Genomic DNA, 19812 nt, shown 5'->3' on the forward strand with positions numbered 1-19812 from the left:
CCAGATCAAGCTAAAGAACAGGTATTCGGCTTTAACTCAGGAAGAGGACCTTAGTGTTGAAGCAATCAACGACAGTTTTGTGGGCATCATTAAGGAGTGTGCAATGAAGTCAGTGGTAACTCCGTTACACAGGATACCAATAAACTATCGCAGGAGACGAAAGATCTGATCAAGAAACGCCAATGTATGAAAGCCTCTAACCCTACAGCTAGAATAGAACTGGCAGAACTTTCGAAGTTAATCAACAAGCGTAAGACAGCTGACATAAGGAAGTATAATATGGATAGAATTGAACATGCCCTCAGGAATGGAGCAAGCCTAAAAACAGCGAAGAAACTAGGAATTGGCAAGAATCAGATGTGTGCGTTAAGAGACAAAGCCGGCAATATCATCACTAATATAGATCAGATAGTTCAAGTGGCTGAGGAGTTCTATAGAGATTTATACAGTACCAGTGGCAGCCACGATGGTAATGGAAGAGAAAATAGTCTAGAGGAATTCGAAATCCCACAGGTAACGCCGGAAGAAGTAAAGAAAGCATTGGGAGATATGCAAAGGGGGAAGGCAGCTGGGGAGGATCAGGTAACAGAAGATTTGTTGAAGGATGGTGGAAAGATTGTTCTAGAGAGACTGGCCACCCTGTATACGCAATGCCGCATGACCTCGAGCCTACCGGAGTCTCGGAAGAACGCTAACATAATCCTAATCCATAAGAAAGGTGACGCCAAAGACTTGAAAACATATAGACCGATCAGCTTACTGTCAGTTGCCTACAAACTATTTACTAACGTTATCGCAAATAGAACCAGGAACACCTTAGACTTCTGTCAAGCAAAGAACCAGGCAGGATTCCGTAAAGGCTACTCAACAACAGACCATATTCACACTATTCATATTAGAGAAATGTGCGGAATAAAACCAACGCCTATATATAGCTTTCATTGATTACGAGAGAGCGTTTGATGCTGTCGAAACCTCAGCAGTCATGGAGGCATTACGGAACCAGCGTGTAGACGGGCCGTATGTAAAGATACTGAAGGATGTCTATAGCGGCTCCACAGCCACCGTAGTCGTCCATAAAGAAAGCAACAAAATCCCAATAAAGAAAAGCGTCAGGCAGGGAGATACGATCTCTGCAATGCTATTCACAGCGTGTTTACAGGAGGTATTCAGAGACCTGGATTGGGAAGAATTGGTGATAAAAGTTAATGGAGAATACCTTAGTAACTTGTGATTCGCTAATGATATTGCCTTGCTTAATAACTCAAGGGACCAATTGCAATGCATGCTCACTGACCTGGAGAGACAAAGCTGAAGTGTGGATCTAAAAATTAATCTGCAGTAAACTAAATTATAGTTTAACAGTCTCGGAAGAGAACAGCAATTTACACTAGGTAGCGAGGCACTGGAAGTGGTAAGGGAATACATCTAATTAGGGCAGGTAGTGACGGCGGATCCGGATCATGAGACGGAAACAATCAGAAGAATAAGAATGGGCTGGGGTGCGTTTGGCAGGAATTCTGATATCATGAACAGCAGGTTGCCATTATCCCGCAAGAGAAAAGTGTAAAATATCTGTGTCTTACCAGTACTCACCTACGGGGCAGAAACCTGGAGGCTTACGAAAAGGGTTCTACCTAAACTGAGGACGACGCAGCGAGCTATGGTAAGAAGAATCATAGGTGTAACGTTAAGGGATAAGAAAAGAGCAGATTGGGTGAGGGAACAAACGCGACGTAATGACATCTTAGTTGAAATCAACAGAAAGAAATGGGCATGGGCAGGACATGTAATGAGGAGGGAAGATAACCGATGGTCATTAAGGGTCACGGAGTGGATTCCAAGGGAAGGAAAGCCTACCAGGGGGCGGCAGAAAGTTAGGTGGGCGGATGAGATTAAGAAGTTTGTAGGGACGACATGGCCACAATTAGTACATGACCGGGATTGTTGGAGAAGTATGGGAGAGGCCTTTGCCCTGCAGTGGGAGAAACCAGGCTGATGAATATGATGACAATTATTGCAGAAAAAATGTTTTGTTCTTTATAAAAATACACTTTGTACAGTTTGAAAGCGTGAATTTAAGGTGTCTCGGCCAGCTTTTGATTATCCAGTTGTCTTGTTCTGAAGCATTCTCACTGCATAAACATTCAGTGTTTTATAATATTGAAGATCATGACACGTATTATTCAGAAGCACACATTGGACGAACAGGTAAGTGACTTCCTCGTGCTCGAGGATTCCCCACGGCCGCCACAGCTGCCCTCGGTGGCGGCATACAGGTCGTCATGGTACCTGATCCACGCATGGACGAAGACAACAAGCGCCAGGCAACCACTTGCATGAATACGTTCATGGACATCAAGCCCGAGCTCTTCGGATTTCCGCCATTTGAGGACGGCCCCTGCGCAAGTTAGTACGGCATTTTATGTGCGAATCACTTGAGCCAATTCACATCAAAAGTTCACAAAGTCTAAGAGACACGCAAGCCTATTTTCCATCGATACAAGGGAATCATCTTTTACCTCTTCCACGTATTCACTTTCCATTGATGCAAAATACGCTTGTTGTAGATTCTATCAGCTGGCCCATAGTACTTCTGAATGCTATTGACGAATGTGTTGATCTTCGATGGAGGTGGTGTAGTGCATTTTTCACTCTTTTCTGAGTCCTCAAAAAAGGTGAGCACCATTGTTGTCTGTACAGCACGTATAAAATAGGCTCCGAACAATGAATACATTTTGACGGAGAACACCGCGATAAACATGGAACGAGATGAAAACACTACCTATGAGCAGTGTCGTGTTTCTTTCTGGTCGCTTGTCCATCGGTTTTCGTCGACAGCACGGAGTACCCACTCAACCAGCATTCAATGCTTCTACTGAACACGTTCCTTCGGAAGCGCAATAACAGGAAGTGCACCTTGAGAAGCTTTAAGAAGGAAAGAAAAAACTGATATATATTCATACTTTGTGCCAACCGAATGCAGATATAGAAATGCAGGAAGTAGAAGTTTTAGGCAAGGGTAAATATTAATGATCAAAGATTAGTTTCCTTTGGACGGCTCTCTATTTAAAGTGAGAAAGAGCAAGCTATTCAGTAGAATACCAGGCAGCCTAGCCGAAGTCGATGTGAAAGCAGATGAATTTAGGCTGTTGCTCACAAATAAATAGACAGCTTTAGAACAGGAAGATAAAGATATAGGATGGAGCTAATGAATGAACGCTTAACCTGGCTGATGTCAGACGCAGCAGTTGCAGTGGGAGATACGGCACCAAGGCAGAACGGAAGGAAGTTCTCTTAAGTAACAATAAAGAAATCACAAAGCTTGAAAGTGTCTAACTGAGGAGATCAGATAAAGCTTGCAGAATCTTCAAAGCTGATAAACAAGAAGAAAGTAGTTCCTATTAAAAATTATAACATGGAAAAAATTTGGATGCCGTAAGAATGTGGATGCAGCAAGAAAACATGGCATAGCAAATACCAAAAAGAATCCCCTGAAAGGTGAGCAGGGCAACGTCATCAGCAGTTTCGATGGCATAGTACAGCTTGCAGACCATTTTCTAAAGTCATGTGCACCGTTTTCCATGCGGCCATTTTCGGCAAAGAATGGTGCCGCTTAAGTGCGGGCCGCATATGCAAGAGCCGTATAAGATGGGCCGCATACGCAATAGTCTGCTTGGAGTGAGCCATTCGTAAGCGTAGAAATAGTGATCTCCTCTCCATGCTATACACGTTGCTTTATTCGTTATTGACCAAAAGTGTACCAAAGAAGTGTGCGCTCGATTGTACCTTTATACCCATTGATACATCGACTCCGCCGTTCACGGTGACTTCGAATGGCCCGAGTTATCTGTGACCCCGTCAAGCGTACAGCTCATCTGAACTGTCACGTTGAATTGAAGGGTCGAAAACGCAAATGCGTTTATGAATGCCCGCCGGTGCTGGAACCCGTGATAAAACTCACAGAATATTGAAGTGACTGTCTGACTGTGTTTAGTACTTTTAAACACGTAGCATCGATATGCTTATCCAACGAAAAAACCATCTGTAACGTAAGACGAAAAGTTTCTGCCGATGCATGAAATAGCGCAATGCCGTTCCTGCCCGCGGAGGAGATGAAGCAGGCTGCAAGCAGTCAGCAAAGTGAAGCGAAGAGCGCAAACATTTTTCAGAATCACGAGATACAGATAGATCCCGCAGCAGCAACTGGCTTTACCTTCGTGCTGCCAGTCGCTTCCACGTGAACGAAGCGGCGAGAACACCCCCCTCACCAATCTCTGAGCACATGCCGCAGGCAGCCCTTTTCGCGGATCACTTTCAAGATATGGAGCAATGCGTCTCTCTTTATCACGAAACCGCGAGAACACAGCGCGCGAAGCTATCAGCAGTCGGCATAGACTGTCTGCATCACAGATCGCGATCTGCTGTTGCTGCACAGTGCTGTTCATACCGGTTCAACGCTCATGGATAAGGCGCGAAACAGGTATATCAGCTTATAATAATCACATCGTCATCAGCGCCTGCAGCGCCGCCACTTGCAGCAGTTTGCTTGCATTATCAATTGACCTTGCGCCACCACATGCAGCATTTCGTGTCGCCGCAGCGCGGTCGTTTATACCGGTCATATAAATTTCATTACATTAAGAATGACACCGTCCTGCGTGGAGATGCACAAGTGGTACAATTCTTACACATACTAGCTGTTTCACTTCAGTTTCAGTTTCAGATTATTCTTCATTCAAAAAACAATGAATAAATAACAATTAGTATGCAGACCAGGGTCCCAAATACAATAACTGCAATGGGACCCGCAGTTCTAAAAAGCAAAAGAAATATTAGTACAAAACGTGGGTTAAAACCGCAAATATTTGAAATAGTTCATGGAAAACAAATGAATGCGCGTAATGCAATACATTGGTAAGAAAAAACCAACAAAAAAGTTCCTCTATCAATAGGAATAATGCAGAGGATACAGCTTATACATAGGACACGAAACTATTTTCAAAAAGAAATAAAACTTCTTAACTAATGTTTGCATGCATTCAAAGATGACCTTAGTTTAAGTTACTGGGGTAGGTCATTCCACAATTTTTAATGCTGAAAACGATGATGTCATTTTTCCGTAGTTTGTGTTACATTTAGGTAATAAATGTTGTAACTATACGCAAACCTAGTGTTGTTGGTATTAGTGAATTATTTGCAGTGCACAAATTCGTAAGGAACTTATTTGTTAAGTAATTTAAACGATAGAATACTTAGACGATACTTAAAGGGAAGCTGAAAGGTTTTCCAGAAAAAATGGGTGAACGTCTGTACATAATGGTTTTCAACACTCCGAATTCGAATATTGTATCGAAATTGACCGAAAGAAAGCGCAAATATAATTTATTTCGACGAAGAGTGCAGCAGCGGACACACCCAGCTCGCGCGTCCCGTTTCCGCCTGTGATTGGTCGGGCGCCTCGTGACGTCAACTCTAGTAACCGACCGCTGCCGCTACAAATGAAGCGCGGTGCCGGGTAGTTTGGTGCTGTTTTTCTGAGACAGTAATGGAAAATTTAGAGAGACTGCGTTTTTCTGAAAAGTTCGGTGTTACTACCTACATGTACGAGCCGATTGCGAAGAGCCGGCCTCTCGAAGAAGCAAACGATGCTGGTGCGAGCAGTGCTTTCGACGCGAACGAAAGCAAAGTCTTCGGATCTCCTCGTGTTGCAAATGCTCTTTGGTGAGTATGTTTTTTTGCAAAGCGATCTAGTGATCTCGCCGATCTTTCGCCGATCTAGGGAGCTCGTTTCCGGTCAAACAACTGTAGTCTTGTGTTCCTGCATGCCTCTTCGTGGAGCGTAAGCGGGGATGCGATTGTCAGAGTTTGTGCGCTGTCTAAAGCTGCCGGCAATCTAAAAAGACGGTTTAAACGCGTGAAAAGCTTCCCGGTTCATGCAGTACATTTAGTGACCTTCATCTGTTGACTACCGCGTTGATTACCACTCACGTTGATTACCACTCACGTTGACTACCAACGCACGTTGTCTACCACTCTACATACATGCAGACGCACCAACAAAGGAATGTAGGGTCGATCGAAAGAGATTGCGATGGCACGAACACAGAAACAAGCGTGGTCAGGCATTGGTCGCGGACGCTGCGAAGGAACGAAACACTAGAGTTGACGTCACAACACCACGGTTTCCGGTCTCCGCTCACATCGTCAGCGTCAGCAGCAGCGCGCGGCATTCGATGGGGGGCGGAGCTACAGTGCAATTTCAACCGACGATTACGTCGCTCCTAATCGAAAAAAACCCCCAAATTTTACCTACACGGTTTATAAGGTTCCCGCATCCGTATGTGAGCGTCTTATTGAATTCGACAGACTCTTCAGCTTCCCTTTCAAAGAGACACATATAGATATTATAAAGTTTGCCTGCAGTAGCGGGAGAGCATTTGAGTAATAGGAACTGTAGGTGATTATGCGAATAGCCTAGTTCTGTGTGCATTGAATAGACCATAGGTGGCAGGTATGCTCTTTCCCCAGGAATCAATACCATACGTGAAATGACTATAAATGAGCGCAAAGTATAAAGATAATAATGCGTGTTTTGAAAATAATGCACGCTATCAGGCTGGGACTGATGCGGACCGCTCCCACGTCGGTACAGAGAGACCGAACCCCTCTGCCGTCACACAGGCCCTCTGGACAGCCCTGAGTTGTTGCGCCAGTACTTCACTGCGCAGCATTCGCTGCCACCACTGTTCACCTCGAGAACCATCACCGGCCAACGCCAAGCAGCGCCACAGCATGTGTTCTAAATCGAGCAAACCCCCACACTTACTACAATAGACTGAAACCCCGTAGTCCGGATTAATTTTATTCATGAAAACCCGGTTAGGGTACGTTCGCGTCTGCAGAAGCCTTAATGTAACCGCCTGCGGCCTATTTAATTTACGATGTGGCAGCGGAAATGCCCTGCGCCCTAAGTAATAGTGCTTGGTGATTTCGTTGTAGATTAAGAGTTGGTCCCTGTACTCAGGAGCGGGAGATCCAGCCCCTTCAGGGAGTACACGGCACACTAACCCTCATGCCTCCCTGCGCGCCACCTCGTTGAGGTTACGCGGGGCTCCCTCCACTGTCACCATGTGCTCCGGGAACCAAGTAACTGTATGCCAAGGTATATCCCTACCCTGTAGCAGTCTGTTAGCCGGTTCCGCAACAAGTCCTCTCGAGAAGGGTTTAATCGCAGATTGCGAGTCACTAAACACCAAAATTGTTCTTGAATCAATTATTGCTGGCGCAATAGCCACCTGTTCAGCAAAGCTAGGATCTTTGGTATAAATGGAAGCAGCATTTCAAGCGATCCTTTCCCATCTACCACCACCACCAAATAAGCATTTTTACCATTAATCCATGCGGCGTCAACAAAAGCAGACTGCTCCTCCTGATCATTTGCCTCTCGCAACAAAGCCCTAGCTCTCGCGAACCACCTCCCTACTTAACAAACACGACATCATTACTGAATTTCTAGTGAGAATCTAATTTTACTCCAAGGAATAATACACAGTCCGCTGCAGGTACATGGTGACTGTACAGAGTTACTTGGGGGATAGAGGGCACGATTATTTGCTTTGTTTTAAGCAACATGAACTGAGCTTTGAAAGGGTTCGTAATTAAATTATTGCACTGGCACCATTCAACTTCTGTCGCTATATAGTTGACTGTTCAGTTTCATGAGTAAGGTTGTTAAAAAGTTATCAGCCATGGGAATAGTGGTTGCATCAGCATATAAAATAGCAATTGAAAAGGCAACAACATCGTGTAAGTCGCTCATGTAACTGCGAAACAATAAGGATCCTAGCATTTAGCCCTGCGGTACTCTTTTAAGATAACTTTCGGCTTGGAATAAGCGCCCCCTACAGAGACTTAAAGAACTTCCAGATGAGTTTCTGCGTGGCCTTTTTCTAGTGCTTTCCTTCGTCCAGATTTTTTTACTCCCGTGAGTGAATAAAAGTTACACAGTGGCGCATTGGTTATTGCATCGCGCAAGGAATGACATTAGTCACACCGCCTTGAGTGAGAGCCACCGCTATGTGTTTTTTTTTTCGCATGCCGAAATCTTCCTTTCGAAGATTTCTTACTCTATTATTGGCTTCGTAATATTGCGTTCCACGCACAAGATTCATTCAGCGCATTGGCAGAGGTGTGTGTTGGTCTTTCAGCTTTGTAGTTAGTCAAAACTAAACGTGTTTTTATAACACGTTTGCTTTCACCGAAAACGAGCCTAACCAAGATCTCGCACAGATAGCAATAACAGCGCAACTAACAAGTATTATACTAACCCTTACTGAGATAAACATTTCCTGTTTTCTTTTTTATCTGTAAATGCACCTGTGAGTTCATAACGCATATCAAAGTGAAGCTGGCTTAGCGTAGACACGCTATTGCGTACTGTGGGTGGCGAGTGCTTCGATATGGACCATAGCCAGCATCCACCGTAACAGACAATCAACGCAAGCGCACAAAACCGTCGCCAGTGTGAGCATCGTGTGCGACGCTTTAAGTTTGGCAACCCGAGTGTTATCTTCCTTTGACACATTGATAAGTCAGGTGATGCTGTGCGCACCATACGTCACCGACTTTGTAACTCAATGTGACCGCGCTACGCTACCACTCATCTTATGCACCGAAACCAAAAATTCTGCTACGCAGAAAAATAAAACGGACGCAACGGCGAAAGGAGATAGCACTTCACTCAAGAACAGCTTGTTGATCGAGTGCCTGCACCGCAGCCGTGGCCTAGTGCATTGGGCGTCCGCCACGGCTGCGGCAGGTGGGTGGTTCGAAACCCACTGCCGGACACCCACCGGTAAATAAATGGGCACAGGCGCTTCCCCTACCCGTCGCCCGGAAGCGTGCGGGATGTATCGACGCCTGGGGGAGGCTAACCAAAGCTGTGGACCACCCTGCGAGGCACACAATTTCGAACGGTAGCGCGGAAAGCGTGGTGTGTTTAAAAAATGTCGTAGTGTGCATGACTGCGGGGGTTGTGTCTGCTCTGTGATGTGCGCGATTTGTTCTATAGCCCGTTGACGCGTGCGACCTAATAACACACACACACCGCTTAACACACACATAAGGCCCTGTGGTCCAGCTTCCAGTAGTACCCAGTGACACATACAGCCCCGCGACACATACAGCCCGGTGTGCCCTCGCGGGGGTGTTGGCCCCTTTTTTTATTTTTTTTCTGCAGTAATTTATCCGAGATGCTGACAATTCTAAAACCATACATAACTAAAAGAAACAATAACCGTGCCGGTGCGACGCATATATTGTATCTATGTGAAGGAAAGCTTTTTTAAAACGGGAAATACGTGTTCTAACTTCTCCCCGTCTTTTACAAGCTGTTCTGCGGCATGACGGCTACGTCCCTGCCTGGGTAATCAGCAAGGGTAATTGGCCGTATGAGTGTTGTCCTATATATGTGAGCTATCAAGAATGAGAGTCTGGCAGCCACATATAGAGTTGGCAATTTTCTGGAGCGTTCGTTCAAATGGCTTCGCTTAAAACAAAGCTAAGCGGCAATTTAGCACCGCGAACTCCTCATGTATGCGATAGCATACTCGAATTGTCATAACTGCAGCTCGAAAGCTGCAAATACGCATGCGAGCAATAACATTGCACAGTCTCAATCATCAAAGTGACTAGCCTGTGCATCGTAACCTATAAAACATGCGATAACCTACATACTGTGACACAATCGCGTACAATTCACATATCTCGAGTTTTCAGCGTGATGCCTCGAATAAATGGGTCAACTCTGCCTCTCATGCTGTAAAAAAATGGGTGACCGGTAGTTGGGTGGAATCTCCGTCTTCCAGCTACGATCGCTTCCAGCTATGATACTATGGGCTACAATCGCACGGATGATTCTGTCATGCCAAACGCAGTCTTTCAAACGACTGGCGCTTCCGTGAAGCGCCAGTTTTGTGCGTTCTTCAATAGTGACAGATAGCGCTTAGAGGAGCTGCAGTAGACTGCAATGCCTGCATTCGAAGCTCGTCTATAATGCTATCGCCTTTAAATCTTGTAGTCTAATGGTGCTGGCTTAAGGCTTTTGTTCTGGGTATTGGAGCATTCACACCACGTTCATGAACGGATTTCTTATAATACGTGAATGATCTATTTGCCACGAGGCCAAAGGCAGCCTCTAGCAATCGTTTTTTGGGGGGGATTCATCAACAAAGCTTCACTAAATTCCAATCCTCTCCTATTCTTATCGATAAAACATTGTAGCCTATCTTTTCTCTGGGTTCACTTTTGGCAGCTCCTCAAACATCAAGCCCCATTGTCCTTCCCATTCTCATAAAGAAGCAGGTGTAAGGATTTTCTGATAACTTGAAGGAAGAACATGTGTCGTGGTGCCCACATGCCATCTGTTACCAGATAAGAAATTACAGCTACATTTGGAGCCCGTTGCCGTTTAGCTGAGCAGTCCCATAGTGCTGTGCATCTGTTACCCTCTGCTATTTGTTTCACGAGCCCTCTTTTCTTTGTCACAGACACCAAGAGGCTGTACACCGGAGCTGCGGAGAGAGTGGCCTCCCAATATGGCAAGCAGTTGACTTCGGAGCTTAAACGGTGGTTGCTGGGCACGCCAGACACCGACACGGCTCTCAGGGTCGTCGAGTACCTCGGTCTCCCGATCACTCCAGACGGCTTCATGGAAGCGATGGAACCAATATGCGAGGAAGTTCTCCCCACCGCCGAACTCATGCCCGGTGAGATCGCACCTCTGGGAGCCACTTTACTTCAGTGAAGCCGTTACTACCTCAATCCATGCCTAATATTCTGACTACCGAGAAAACGGAGGGGTTCTTGATTTTCCTTGCAACCAATTTTTTATCGCACATGGAGTACTTCATGTGCATAAAGGAGATTAGAGCCATATCTGCTCCTGTGTCTGTTCTGATGCCAGAATGCGAAATTTCCGGCTTCGAAGGTTACGAAATACAAAAGCCTGTCTCAGCTGATTATATGATACCTTAATCACTGGTAACAGAGGTCACGAGCGGAGTGCCCCTCGATTCGCTTAGCCACGCTTGCTACAGCGCAATGCTGAGTAACAACTGACATTTCTCGCAGTCAGTGATAGTAACGCATATAAAAAGCTTGAAAATAATTATTTGAGAAACATAATTTATGACGTAGTTCTCACCGGAGTTGATATATACGTAGCGAGAAAATAGCTTCGTAATTTTCTTTTTATTTTGTGGTAGTGTTATATTCAGAACAACATGTGTGTTCCCCTTATGGCGCATCGTCAAAACGTGGTTTTCTCACAGCTTCACAGCGCACATGCTATTTGTGCAATAAAACGCGCCGAAACATGGCGAAACTTGTGCATCTATGCTCACATTTCGCAACATCTTATTAATCCGTAATCCGCCCTCCACAAGCATAGATTAGGAAAGACTTGTGGTAGCTACGCATCAATACCTCTGTAAGAAAGCGAATTTCAATATCTCCGCAGCACGTGTGTCAAACTCAAGTAGATCTTGATCTATTAAACTGATAGTCTTTGCACCTTGTCATGTTCGTATGCTACGGTATTTGCAATCACTTATATGTTGACAGTTTCCATAAAGATTTAGTTGACGGTACGGTTAGCGCTCGTACTGTCTACTTCTAGTCTGCGTGTGCGTGTCACTTCGCGCTACAATACAAGAATATACGCTACAAGCACGTCACGTGATGCCAACCTTGTGTTGCCCCTACTGTCTTCATTCTGTAGCTACTGCGGTTGCCTCTTTCGATCAAGTTTGGTAGCACTCTTGAAGTATACTCAAACACTCGAAGGCCTTCAAGCAAAGTTCTCCCTAACATGCGTGTATGCAGGTGCTGACCGCATCGCGCGCCACCTACACGCTCACGGCATCCCCATGGCCGTCACGACCATCTCGAAACGCCCTTCATTTGAACTCAAGATAACACGGCATCAAGATCTTCTGACACTCTTTCACCACATGGTCTGCTCGGGCGGAGATCCGGGAGTGAATCACGGCATGCCACAACCAGACATATTCCTCGTTGCCGCATCCAGGTTCGATAAGAAGGCACTTCCCGAAAAGGTAGCGTGTAAAAAATTCAATCAAGATAACTTATGTATGTTGTTTTTGTTCGACCGCAGTGCCGTGCTTCGTGTTTTCAACAGGCAATGTTTGTTTGTCCCTTACGCACGTGCTACCTTTTTAAATATTTCCCTCCGAGGCATCTTCTTCGATGCCTGTTTTAGATATCTCATACCGCACACGCAGTATATAAACCAGTAGTAAGACTTATATTACCGACTAAAGAGACTCAGTTTCAACCTGTTGTAACATCTGCTTTTGATAACCTAACATATCCTGATATTCGAGACCGCAGGGAGAGGCCTTCTTCTGGAATTGGACATAATGAAAGCCTAGGAATGATTATGATGATGATGATGACATAAGAAAAAGAATTGCAGTTACTCGCACATCTTTACCACAGGTGCTGGTGTTCGAAAACTCTCCCATGGGCGTCGAAGCTGCCTTAACCGCCGACATGCAAGTTCTCATGGTTGCAGAACATCGCGTCGACGAAGAGAACCCACGCCACGCCACCCTGCGCCTCACCTCGCTACTGGAATTCAAGCCAGAGCTGTTTGGCCTCCCTTCTTTTCCCGATTCTCCGAAAAGAACTGAAGCACTGGAATAAAGATTCGCAGTCGAAGAAATCACTTGTAGCCTATCTGATGGAATAGTTGTGTCTACTCAGTGCATGTTGCATAAACCAGATCTCTTCATTTTGAGGTTCGGTGACAAATCTGAGCCCACACAACTTATTTAACGCCCGCATCTGGTAAATGCGACCTCGAACATATAATTTCTGTCTTGTTCAAACTGCGACATAGCCGACAATGACCCGGTCGTCGGGAAAATTTCATTCAGACTAACAGGCACTAAAGAAAAACAACAATGTTAGTTAAACATGTGCCATACAAGTCCCGCTTTCCGAAGAACGCTTTCATTATCCGCATATTATTCTGTTCTGCAGTCTCTACAAATAACTATCTTCTGCTATTCCTAGAACCTATACCATATTCCCCCACTGACTTCTCTCCGGCCTGCTTCTTGCCTACGCTGCCATTGAAGTTGCCCATCAGTATAATGTATTTTGTTTTGACTTTACCCATCGCCGATTGCGTGTCTTCATAGAAGTGTTCGACTTCCTGGCCATTATGACTGGATGTAGGGGCGTAGACCTGTAGGATCTTCAATTTGTACCCCTTATTAAGTTGCACAAAAAGACCTGCCACCTATAAAATTCCTGTATGCTACCAGCGATATCCTTATTAATGAGGAATCCGACTCCTAGTCCTCCTCTCTCCGCGAAGCCCCGGTTGCAGAAGACGTGCCCTCTTTTTAGCACTGTAAATGCTTCTTTTGTCCTCCTAACTTCCCTGAGCTCTATTACATCCCATTTACTGGACTCTAATTCCTCCAATAGTACTGCTAGACTTGCCTCACTGGGTAACATTCTAGCATTAAACGTTGCCAGGTTCAGATTCCAATCGCGGCCTGTCCGCATCCAGGGATTCTATGCACCCTCTGCTGCGTCACAGCTCTGACCACTGCCGTGGTCAGTTGCTTCGCAGCTGCCGGGGAGACAGGGCGGGGGTTCGATTGTTGTATTCATATAGGAGGTGACTTTGATGTACTCCAATTTCAGCTTGCACAAAACAGCGTTATGGTGACTTTTGCCTGGCATTACGAGCACAGGTTGCGTATCCACACGCAAATTAGAAAAAAGTAACTCTAACACATTACTTCCACGCGTAGGTTGGCACACCAACTGCGATAGCGAAACTGAGTTGTATAATTTCATCAATTCCTTTGCCGATGGACTAGAAACATTAGGTATTGTAGCATTTTGCAGCCAATTAGTTTCGGATAAATTAAAATCACCACCGATCCCTATGGAGTCATAACTTCTCATTACTACATCTTCCACTAGCTTAGTTAAAACCTGGACGTTTCTGCCAGGAGGCTTGTGAAAGGAACAGACCGCCAGCGATTTTCTACTTTTTAAACGAAGTTGCACACAGACAGCCTCAGTAGAATCATCTGACTTGTCTAATACCTGCGACTGTAATACCTGCGACCTTCCCCGTGACAGCCTCTATCTTTTCTATAGCTAACGTAGTTGCTAGGAAAGACATCATAATCCCTATCTTTATCATCTAAATACGATTGAGTGCCAAAAACCACAGATGGTTTACTCATGTCAATCAAGTTAAAAATTTCATGTGTTTTGTTTCGGAGGCTTCTCCAGTTAATGATAAGGAGCGATGCCAACGCGCCTTTCTCTCGGCTTTTTCAAACGACTCGCGCAACCTTTCCCATGGATTCATCATAAACACACTTCATTTTATGCAAGTAGAGTACGTGACGCTTAATGCACCCTTTATCTGACTCAGTCTCGTGTTCCTTGCCAGAACTTATTCTCTACACACCGGAACGTGCTCAAAGTTCCTTAACGGAAGTGCATGTTTTATGGCCACAATTCTCACCTGAGTATGCGCCTGTAGTTAAGAAGAAAAAGCTCTACAATGAAATATTCGACAATGTATTTGGCATCACGCTTCAGAAATCTATGTGCAGCAGAGGCCAGGCTTAGAAAGTTAGAAACCTTTCAAACGAATGCTAGTGTGACAAAGAATGAATGCTTTCGTATTTGAATTACATCCTGGAACACTGTCGGTTGCAACGTTTTCAGAATAGTATGTTTATATGCCATTAGGATCACACTGCTTTACATATGAGCAAATTAAAACTATAGATAATGTTTTTTTATTCGTGGGAAGGGCGTGATATATGCGACATTTTCCAACACGCAATAAAGAACTAGTTTCTTTTCTATCTGCAGGGACATTAAGTAGTTCCCAATAAATAATGAAGCCGGACCACCCAAGCGCTCTATAGCGTTAACTGGCATCTAGGGTACATGGCGCGCCCATAGGTTCCTGTTCCGTTGCGGTACCGATAAAAAACTATCCCCCGTATTTTTTGTGGGAAAAGTGCTAGTTTTCTGGCCATACACAAAGTCGGCATTCTTATTCGAAATAGGAGACCAGGGGTGCTATGCAGGATGCGCCGAGTTTCTCGTTCACCCGAGTTTTACCCGAGTTTGCTCGACGGCAGTCAGTGAACGGAGATAGCGCGGAACGCGCCGAAGGTGCAGGCAAAAAAATATGTAGACAAAAAGCCGCGCATGACAACATGAGCGCACCCTGCGTGGCACGCTGCTTCCACGTTTCAAGCGCAGAAGGCTGCACAACGACACGCGCCAGCGCCGCGTATTGTTATCAACGGATTATCACAACTTAGCGATACCGTGACTGTCCCGCTGTCTGTCTGCACACTTGCCGTGAGCCGCTTGTCACGCCTTTCCCGGGCGCGTCAAGGGCGTGCCTCCTCTTTCGAGCACTATCTGTCTTTCCTCCATCGAATGCGAACAGGGTACATGCGGCGCATCATTGCACCTACACTTTCACTCAAACGAATACGTTAAAATACAACAAATAAAATAACGAACATTTTTATTTCTTTAAGTATCTGTTTATCGTTTTCAACGCTAGAAATTTGTGATGACAAACGGAGATCGAGCAAATTATTAAATTTTGCACTTCTTGCCGCGAGTGGCGACAGTGAGGCGCAAGCGTAGAAGCGGTACATGGAATGGGTCGCACGCACGAGGGCATTCATACGGTGATAAGTCGCCTAGGGGCGCTGCAGTGCTATTCTCAATAAAGTCGGTCCATGATCCATGGAGGGTCATGGCCACTCTTTCTCTATTAGGGGAATAAAAAAATTACCGACGATTACGTTACTTCCTAATGCGAAATTTGAGCGCAGCAAATAAGCCGTTTCACCTTTTCGATAGATTGAGGCAAAGAAATCGAGCAACACATGTATGCGCTATCACAGAATTTTTTTTTTAATTTTTCACACGTATTCCTTTAACAAAGACTCCACTAACAGTTCTTGACAGTCATGAAGGAAGCTTTGTGGTCGGAGAAATAGGCTGATATATGTTCGACTTGGTACACCAATGCTTGATTCTCAAAGACGAGATCTATACAAGTGCCTCGCGAGGTTGTCACAGCCGTGGGACGCGTTACGAGCGAGAGGAACGGGATGTTCTCCCGCATTCTCCCACAACCCGAGACTCGCAGGAAGAGGGGGGAGGGGGGCGGCGTGTACACCCAGCGGCAAACGATGGGGGCAGAAGCGCGCGCAGCAAGCGGACAACACGATAAAGGGAGGAGGGAAGAGATAGCAGCGACTGACTGATGCCGCTGACGCCGATAGTGACTCAACCCCTATCCGCCACACAAGAACAGGGGGGGGGGGGGACCCTTTCGTCCTCTTTCTGCATGGCGGCGACGGTGTTCTATGCAGTCACGTTATCTTGAATCTCTAGCGGCGTCAGCGGCATCCAGCGGTATCAGTCGGTCGCTGCTAGCGCTGGGGGGATGAAAGGGGGGCGGAGCTGGTTACGAGGCCGACGACAACGCCGACGCGAAACCCAGGAACGGACGCCAAAGAGCTGCGCTCTAAAACTCAGCGCCGTGGTACGGCTGTTCATCGCAGGCGCTTCACTAGGCTAATAAGGTCCCCGCTTTACCGACTAAAAACGACACAAAGCCTGTCGCTGCAACATGGCGGTATGTTATTTTAGAGTGCACAGTGACGCAGTTCAGTAAAAACGTACCAGTTTATCTTTGTGCGCGAAGCCTCTGCGATACATTGCGAAAAGTGCGTGCTTCCCCAGCGACACAATTCATCGCTTGTCATCGCTTGCCCAGTGAAGGTGCCTCTGAGCGCATGTACGCAGTATAGGAGTGTGTTGTGTAATCGAAGGTGCTTGCGGATTACGTCTGCTGGAGCCAGCAGCGATCGCAGATGGATATCGTAACGACACCTCAGCACTCGCATTTTGGCAGGTGAGGGCTCTTGTGTGCAGTTATGAAATCAGATTTCGAACGGAGAGAGGTGTTGGAACTGTTGAGTGCGCAGTGCTTGTGATGAAGAAATGCCATTGCACTGGATCTAGAAGAGCGAGCGGTTCTCGGACGCTGATCGTGTTTACGACGCTGTGGCTCCGTTTCATCACCGATGACAGAGCAGGCATCTCAAACGACTGCTGCAATACGCACTCCTCAGCATCGTCGTCCCCGTCGGCGCATCGACACCTTGCAAGCAGCTACCGTGACGTGCCGATAATGATTTACTGTGCGCTACGCGGCATAATGCAGGCAATGAAACCGTGTTGTGCGGCCATCTCAGCCCGAGAAGATGTGTGCATAAGGCAGCGACAGTCAACGCTTTGTTTTTGATAGTGGTGCTCAGTACATCACCGATGACAGTGTGTTGTGCGTGTTTTATATCGGCGGTCAAGATTGTTGATGCCTCTCAGCTCGACACCGCGTCGCTGTTGCCGGAAGATAAGTTGGGCGTGGCTTAACTGTAGTGGGTGCGCGCACAAGAGTTACGTGCCTCGCGCGGGGCTTGACCTCTGGTTTTGATTGACAAGCGAAGTCGTGCTAAACTCGTACATCGCGAAACCCCCTCCGAGTTCAACTCGGGAACATGGCGGCGGCAGCAGCAGCAGCCTGTTTCATTGCATCCAGCGGCAGCAAGCGTCAGTACGACCCTCCGGACCCGTTCACCTACATGACCGACGGGGAGTTTCAGCGTCATTTTCGCCTGTCGAAGACATCAGTGCGCTGGCTGTGTGACGAGCTAGGCGAAGACTCTCGTCTGCGGAGACAGCGTGGCGGGCTTCATTCGCTCACCCTAGTAGAGCAAGTCATCTGTGCCCTCCATTTCTACGGGACTGGGAGTTTTCAGGGAAGCGTCGGCGCCGAGCGTTACATTGGACGCCATCAAACTACTGTTAGCCGCTGTGTCAGAGATGTGTCTGACGCGCTTATCGATGCGGCAGTGCGTAAACGGTGGCTAGCTTTCCAGAATACTGCGGCTGAGCGGGCATATATAAAAGAATGCTTCCTACTTCGTGGGAACATTACGAACGTAGTCGGCTGTGTCGACGGAGCGTACGTAGGAATTAAGGCGCCTTGAATGTCAGCGTTACTGTGATTAACATTGAAGCAATGTTTAGACACTCCGCATTGCCAAATTTGTGACTTCTGATTAGCCGACTTAAATTTTGTGTTAGCGACATCTCACATGCGGCTGCTTATAATACTGACTTTTTCGCTGGTTGATGACTTTTTGCCGATTGTTCTACTTGTCTGTTAGGGTGCCTTCCAAATGGCTCACTTTCCTGGGAAAGAAGTCAAGTATAAATGGATAAATGGATATCAGAAATTGTGTGAAGTAACCTATGAATCCTAATACCATAAAAAACTTGGGGTTCTTCATTGGTGAAGTTACTTAGTATGCACAATGCTGAATTTTGGTCATGTGTAATCTATCGGCCGCACTATGAAACAGCGAGGCATTGCACAATTTGTTGCAGAGCGAGATGTGGATGTTGCGCCAAGCCGGTTGTGCCTATGCATTTGTGGCGAAATGAAAATCTTTTGAGAATCTTAGTGTGTTAGCTTGCATGAAGAAAATACTTCAGATTGTTTGCTCTGTTCACTGTCGATGCATGTGCCAGAGTTTCAGTGTATCTTCTTTTTTTTGGGGGGGGGGGGGGCGGCGTTATTCTGGATGGATAAATTGTATATTTTCGTCGCATAATGGGGCTCTAATTCTTAAGCAGTAGAAAAATGTACATCCAATGCTCTGCAGAACTCTGTACGTGAAGATGTCATGAACCACCAAGGCAAAATTACATATCGGAAGAAATGTGGTGCAGATGCCTATGAAAAGTGGGTCTTTAACCCACCATGATGAAAATAAAAATTGCAGAGCAAATAGACCCTTTGTACAGCTTTAGAGCAATGATTACACAAAACGTCACATGCTCAAACGAGTAAACGCTTGCTGCAATGCCAGAGTAGGCTGAGCGACATGCAGCATATATTGGCATTGAACATGTCTCGTAACCGTTATTTTTATTGTAAGCCCTCGCCGTCACACCTTTCCCTCCGGCACTCCCTTTACCGAAACGTGGCACTGTCTTTCCATTGGTGTCATGATGATAATGGTAACGGCAGCAGCAAGGCTGGTTAATGCTTGCCCCTTTGATTCGTGCGAGTTTAGCAGTGCAGAATATGGCACGTGCATACATACACCTGTGCTGCAAAATTTAACATTTGTGGTTTTTTGAAGAGCTAATTTGTGTTGGGAAATTTCAAAGATGTGCACCATTGTGGCCTAATAACTAGAGCATTGGTGATGTTGAAGACGGTGTATTGGTATAGAAGCTTGAAGTTTAATTGCACAACAATTCGACGGGACACAAAGAAGAGAAATACACACAGCAGAATGCTTTGGTGTGTGTGTCACTCTACTTTGTGTGCCGTTGAATTGTTGTGCGATCCAACTTCAAATAGAGCATTGGGCTTCTTTAGTGCAGGACCGAGGAAGTGTGAGCTATTCGACAACATGCCAGTGCCTTGCCACACCATTATGGAAGTCGGAAGGTTTGCAAACAAAGCTTTGCTTTCAAATCCACCTGCTCATGTAATACAAGCACTGATTGAAAGAACCATCATACAAAAATAATGGTGAAATCAATGGCCTGTGAAAAGTGTAATTTGTATATAGACACCGCTGACATAATAGGTGCCATACTGGCCTGAAAATTGTACTGGACAGAGCA

At 45.9% G+C, this 19812-nt stretch overlaps 1 protein-coding gene across 1 annotated transcript; it reads left to right on the top strand.

Annotated features, from left to right (window-relative positions):
- The first annotated feature begins 4091 nt into the window (after nucleotides 1–4091).
- LOC135915177 (pseudouridine-5'-phosphatase-like) lies at nucleotides 4092–12729 on the top strand. The gene is made up of 5 exons (XM_070523175.1): nucleotides 4092–4240; nucleotides 9337–9440; nucleotides 10551–10769; nucleotides 11887–12119; nucleotides 12523–12729. The coding sequence occupies exons 1-5, from the start codon at nucleotides 4092–4094 to the stop codon at nucleotides 12727–12729; spliced, it is 912 nt and encodes a 303-aa protein (XP_070379276.1).
- Nucleotides 12730–19812: the final 7083 nt, after the last annotated feature.

The sequence above is a fragment of the Dermacentor albipictus genome, chromosome 8 (genome assembly GCF_038994185.2).
Source record: "Dermacentor albipictus isolate Rhodes 1998 colony chromosome 8, USDA_Dalb.pri_finalv2, whole genome shotgun sequence".
NCBI lineage: Eukaryota > Metazoa > Arthropoda > Arachnida > Ixodida > Ixodidae > Dermacentor > Dermacentor albipictus.

Bases quoted from the DNA above. Each gene is read 5' to 3' on its own strand.
- LOC135915177 (XM_070523175.1), top strand. From the start codon at position 4,092: ATGCCGTTCCTGCCCGCGGAGGAGATGAAGCAGGCTGCAAGCAGTCAG. The intron at 4,241-9,336 runs GTGAACGAAGCG...ATCTATGTGAAG, and splicing joins GTGCTGCCAGTCGCTTCCAC to GAAAGCTTTTTTAAAACGGG. The intron at 9,441-10,550 runs GTAATTGGCCGT...TCTTTGTCACAG, and splicing joins TGCCTGGGTAATCAGCAAGG to ACACCAAGAGGCTGTACACC.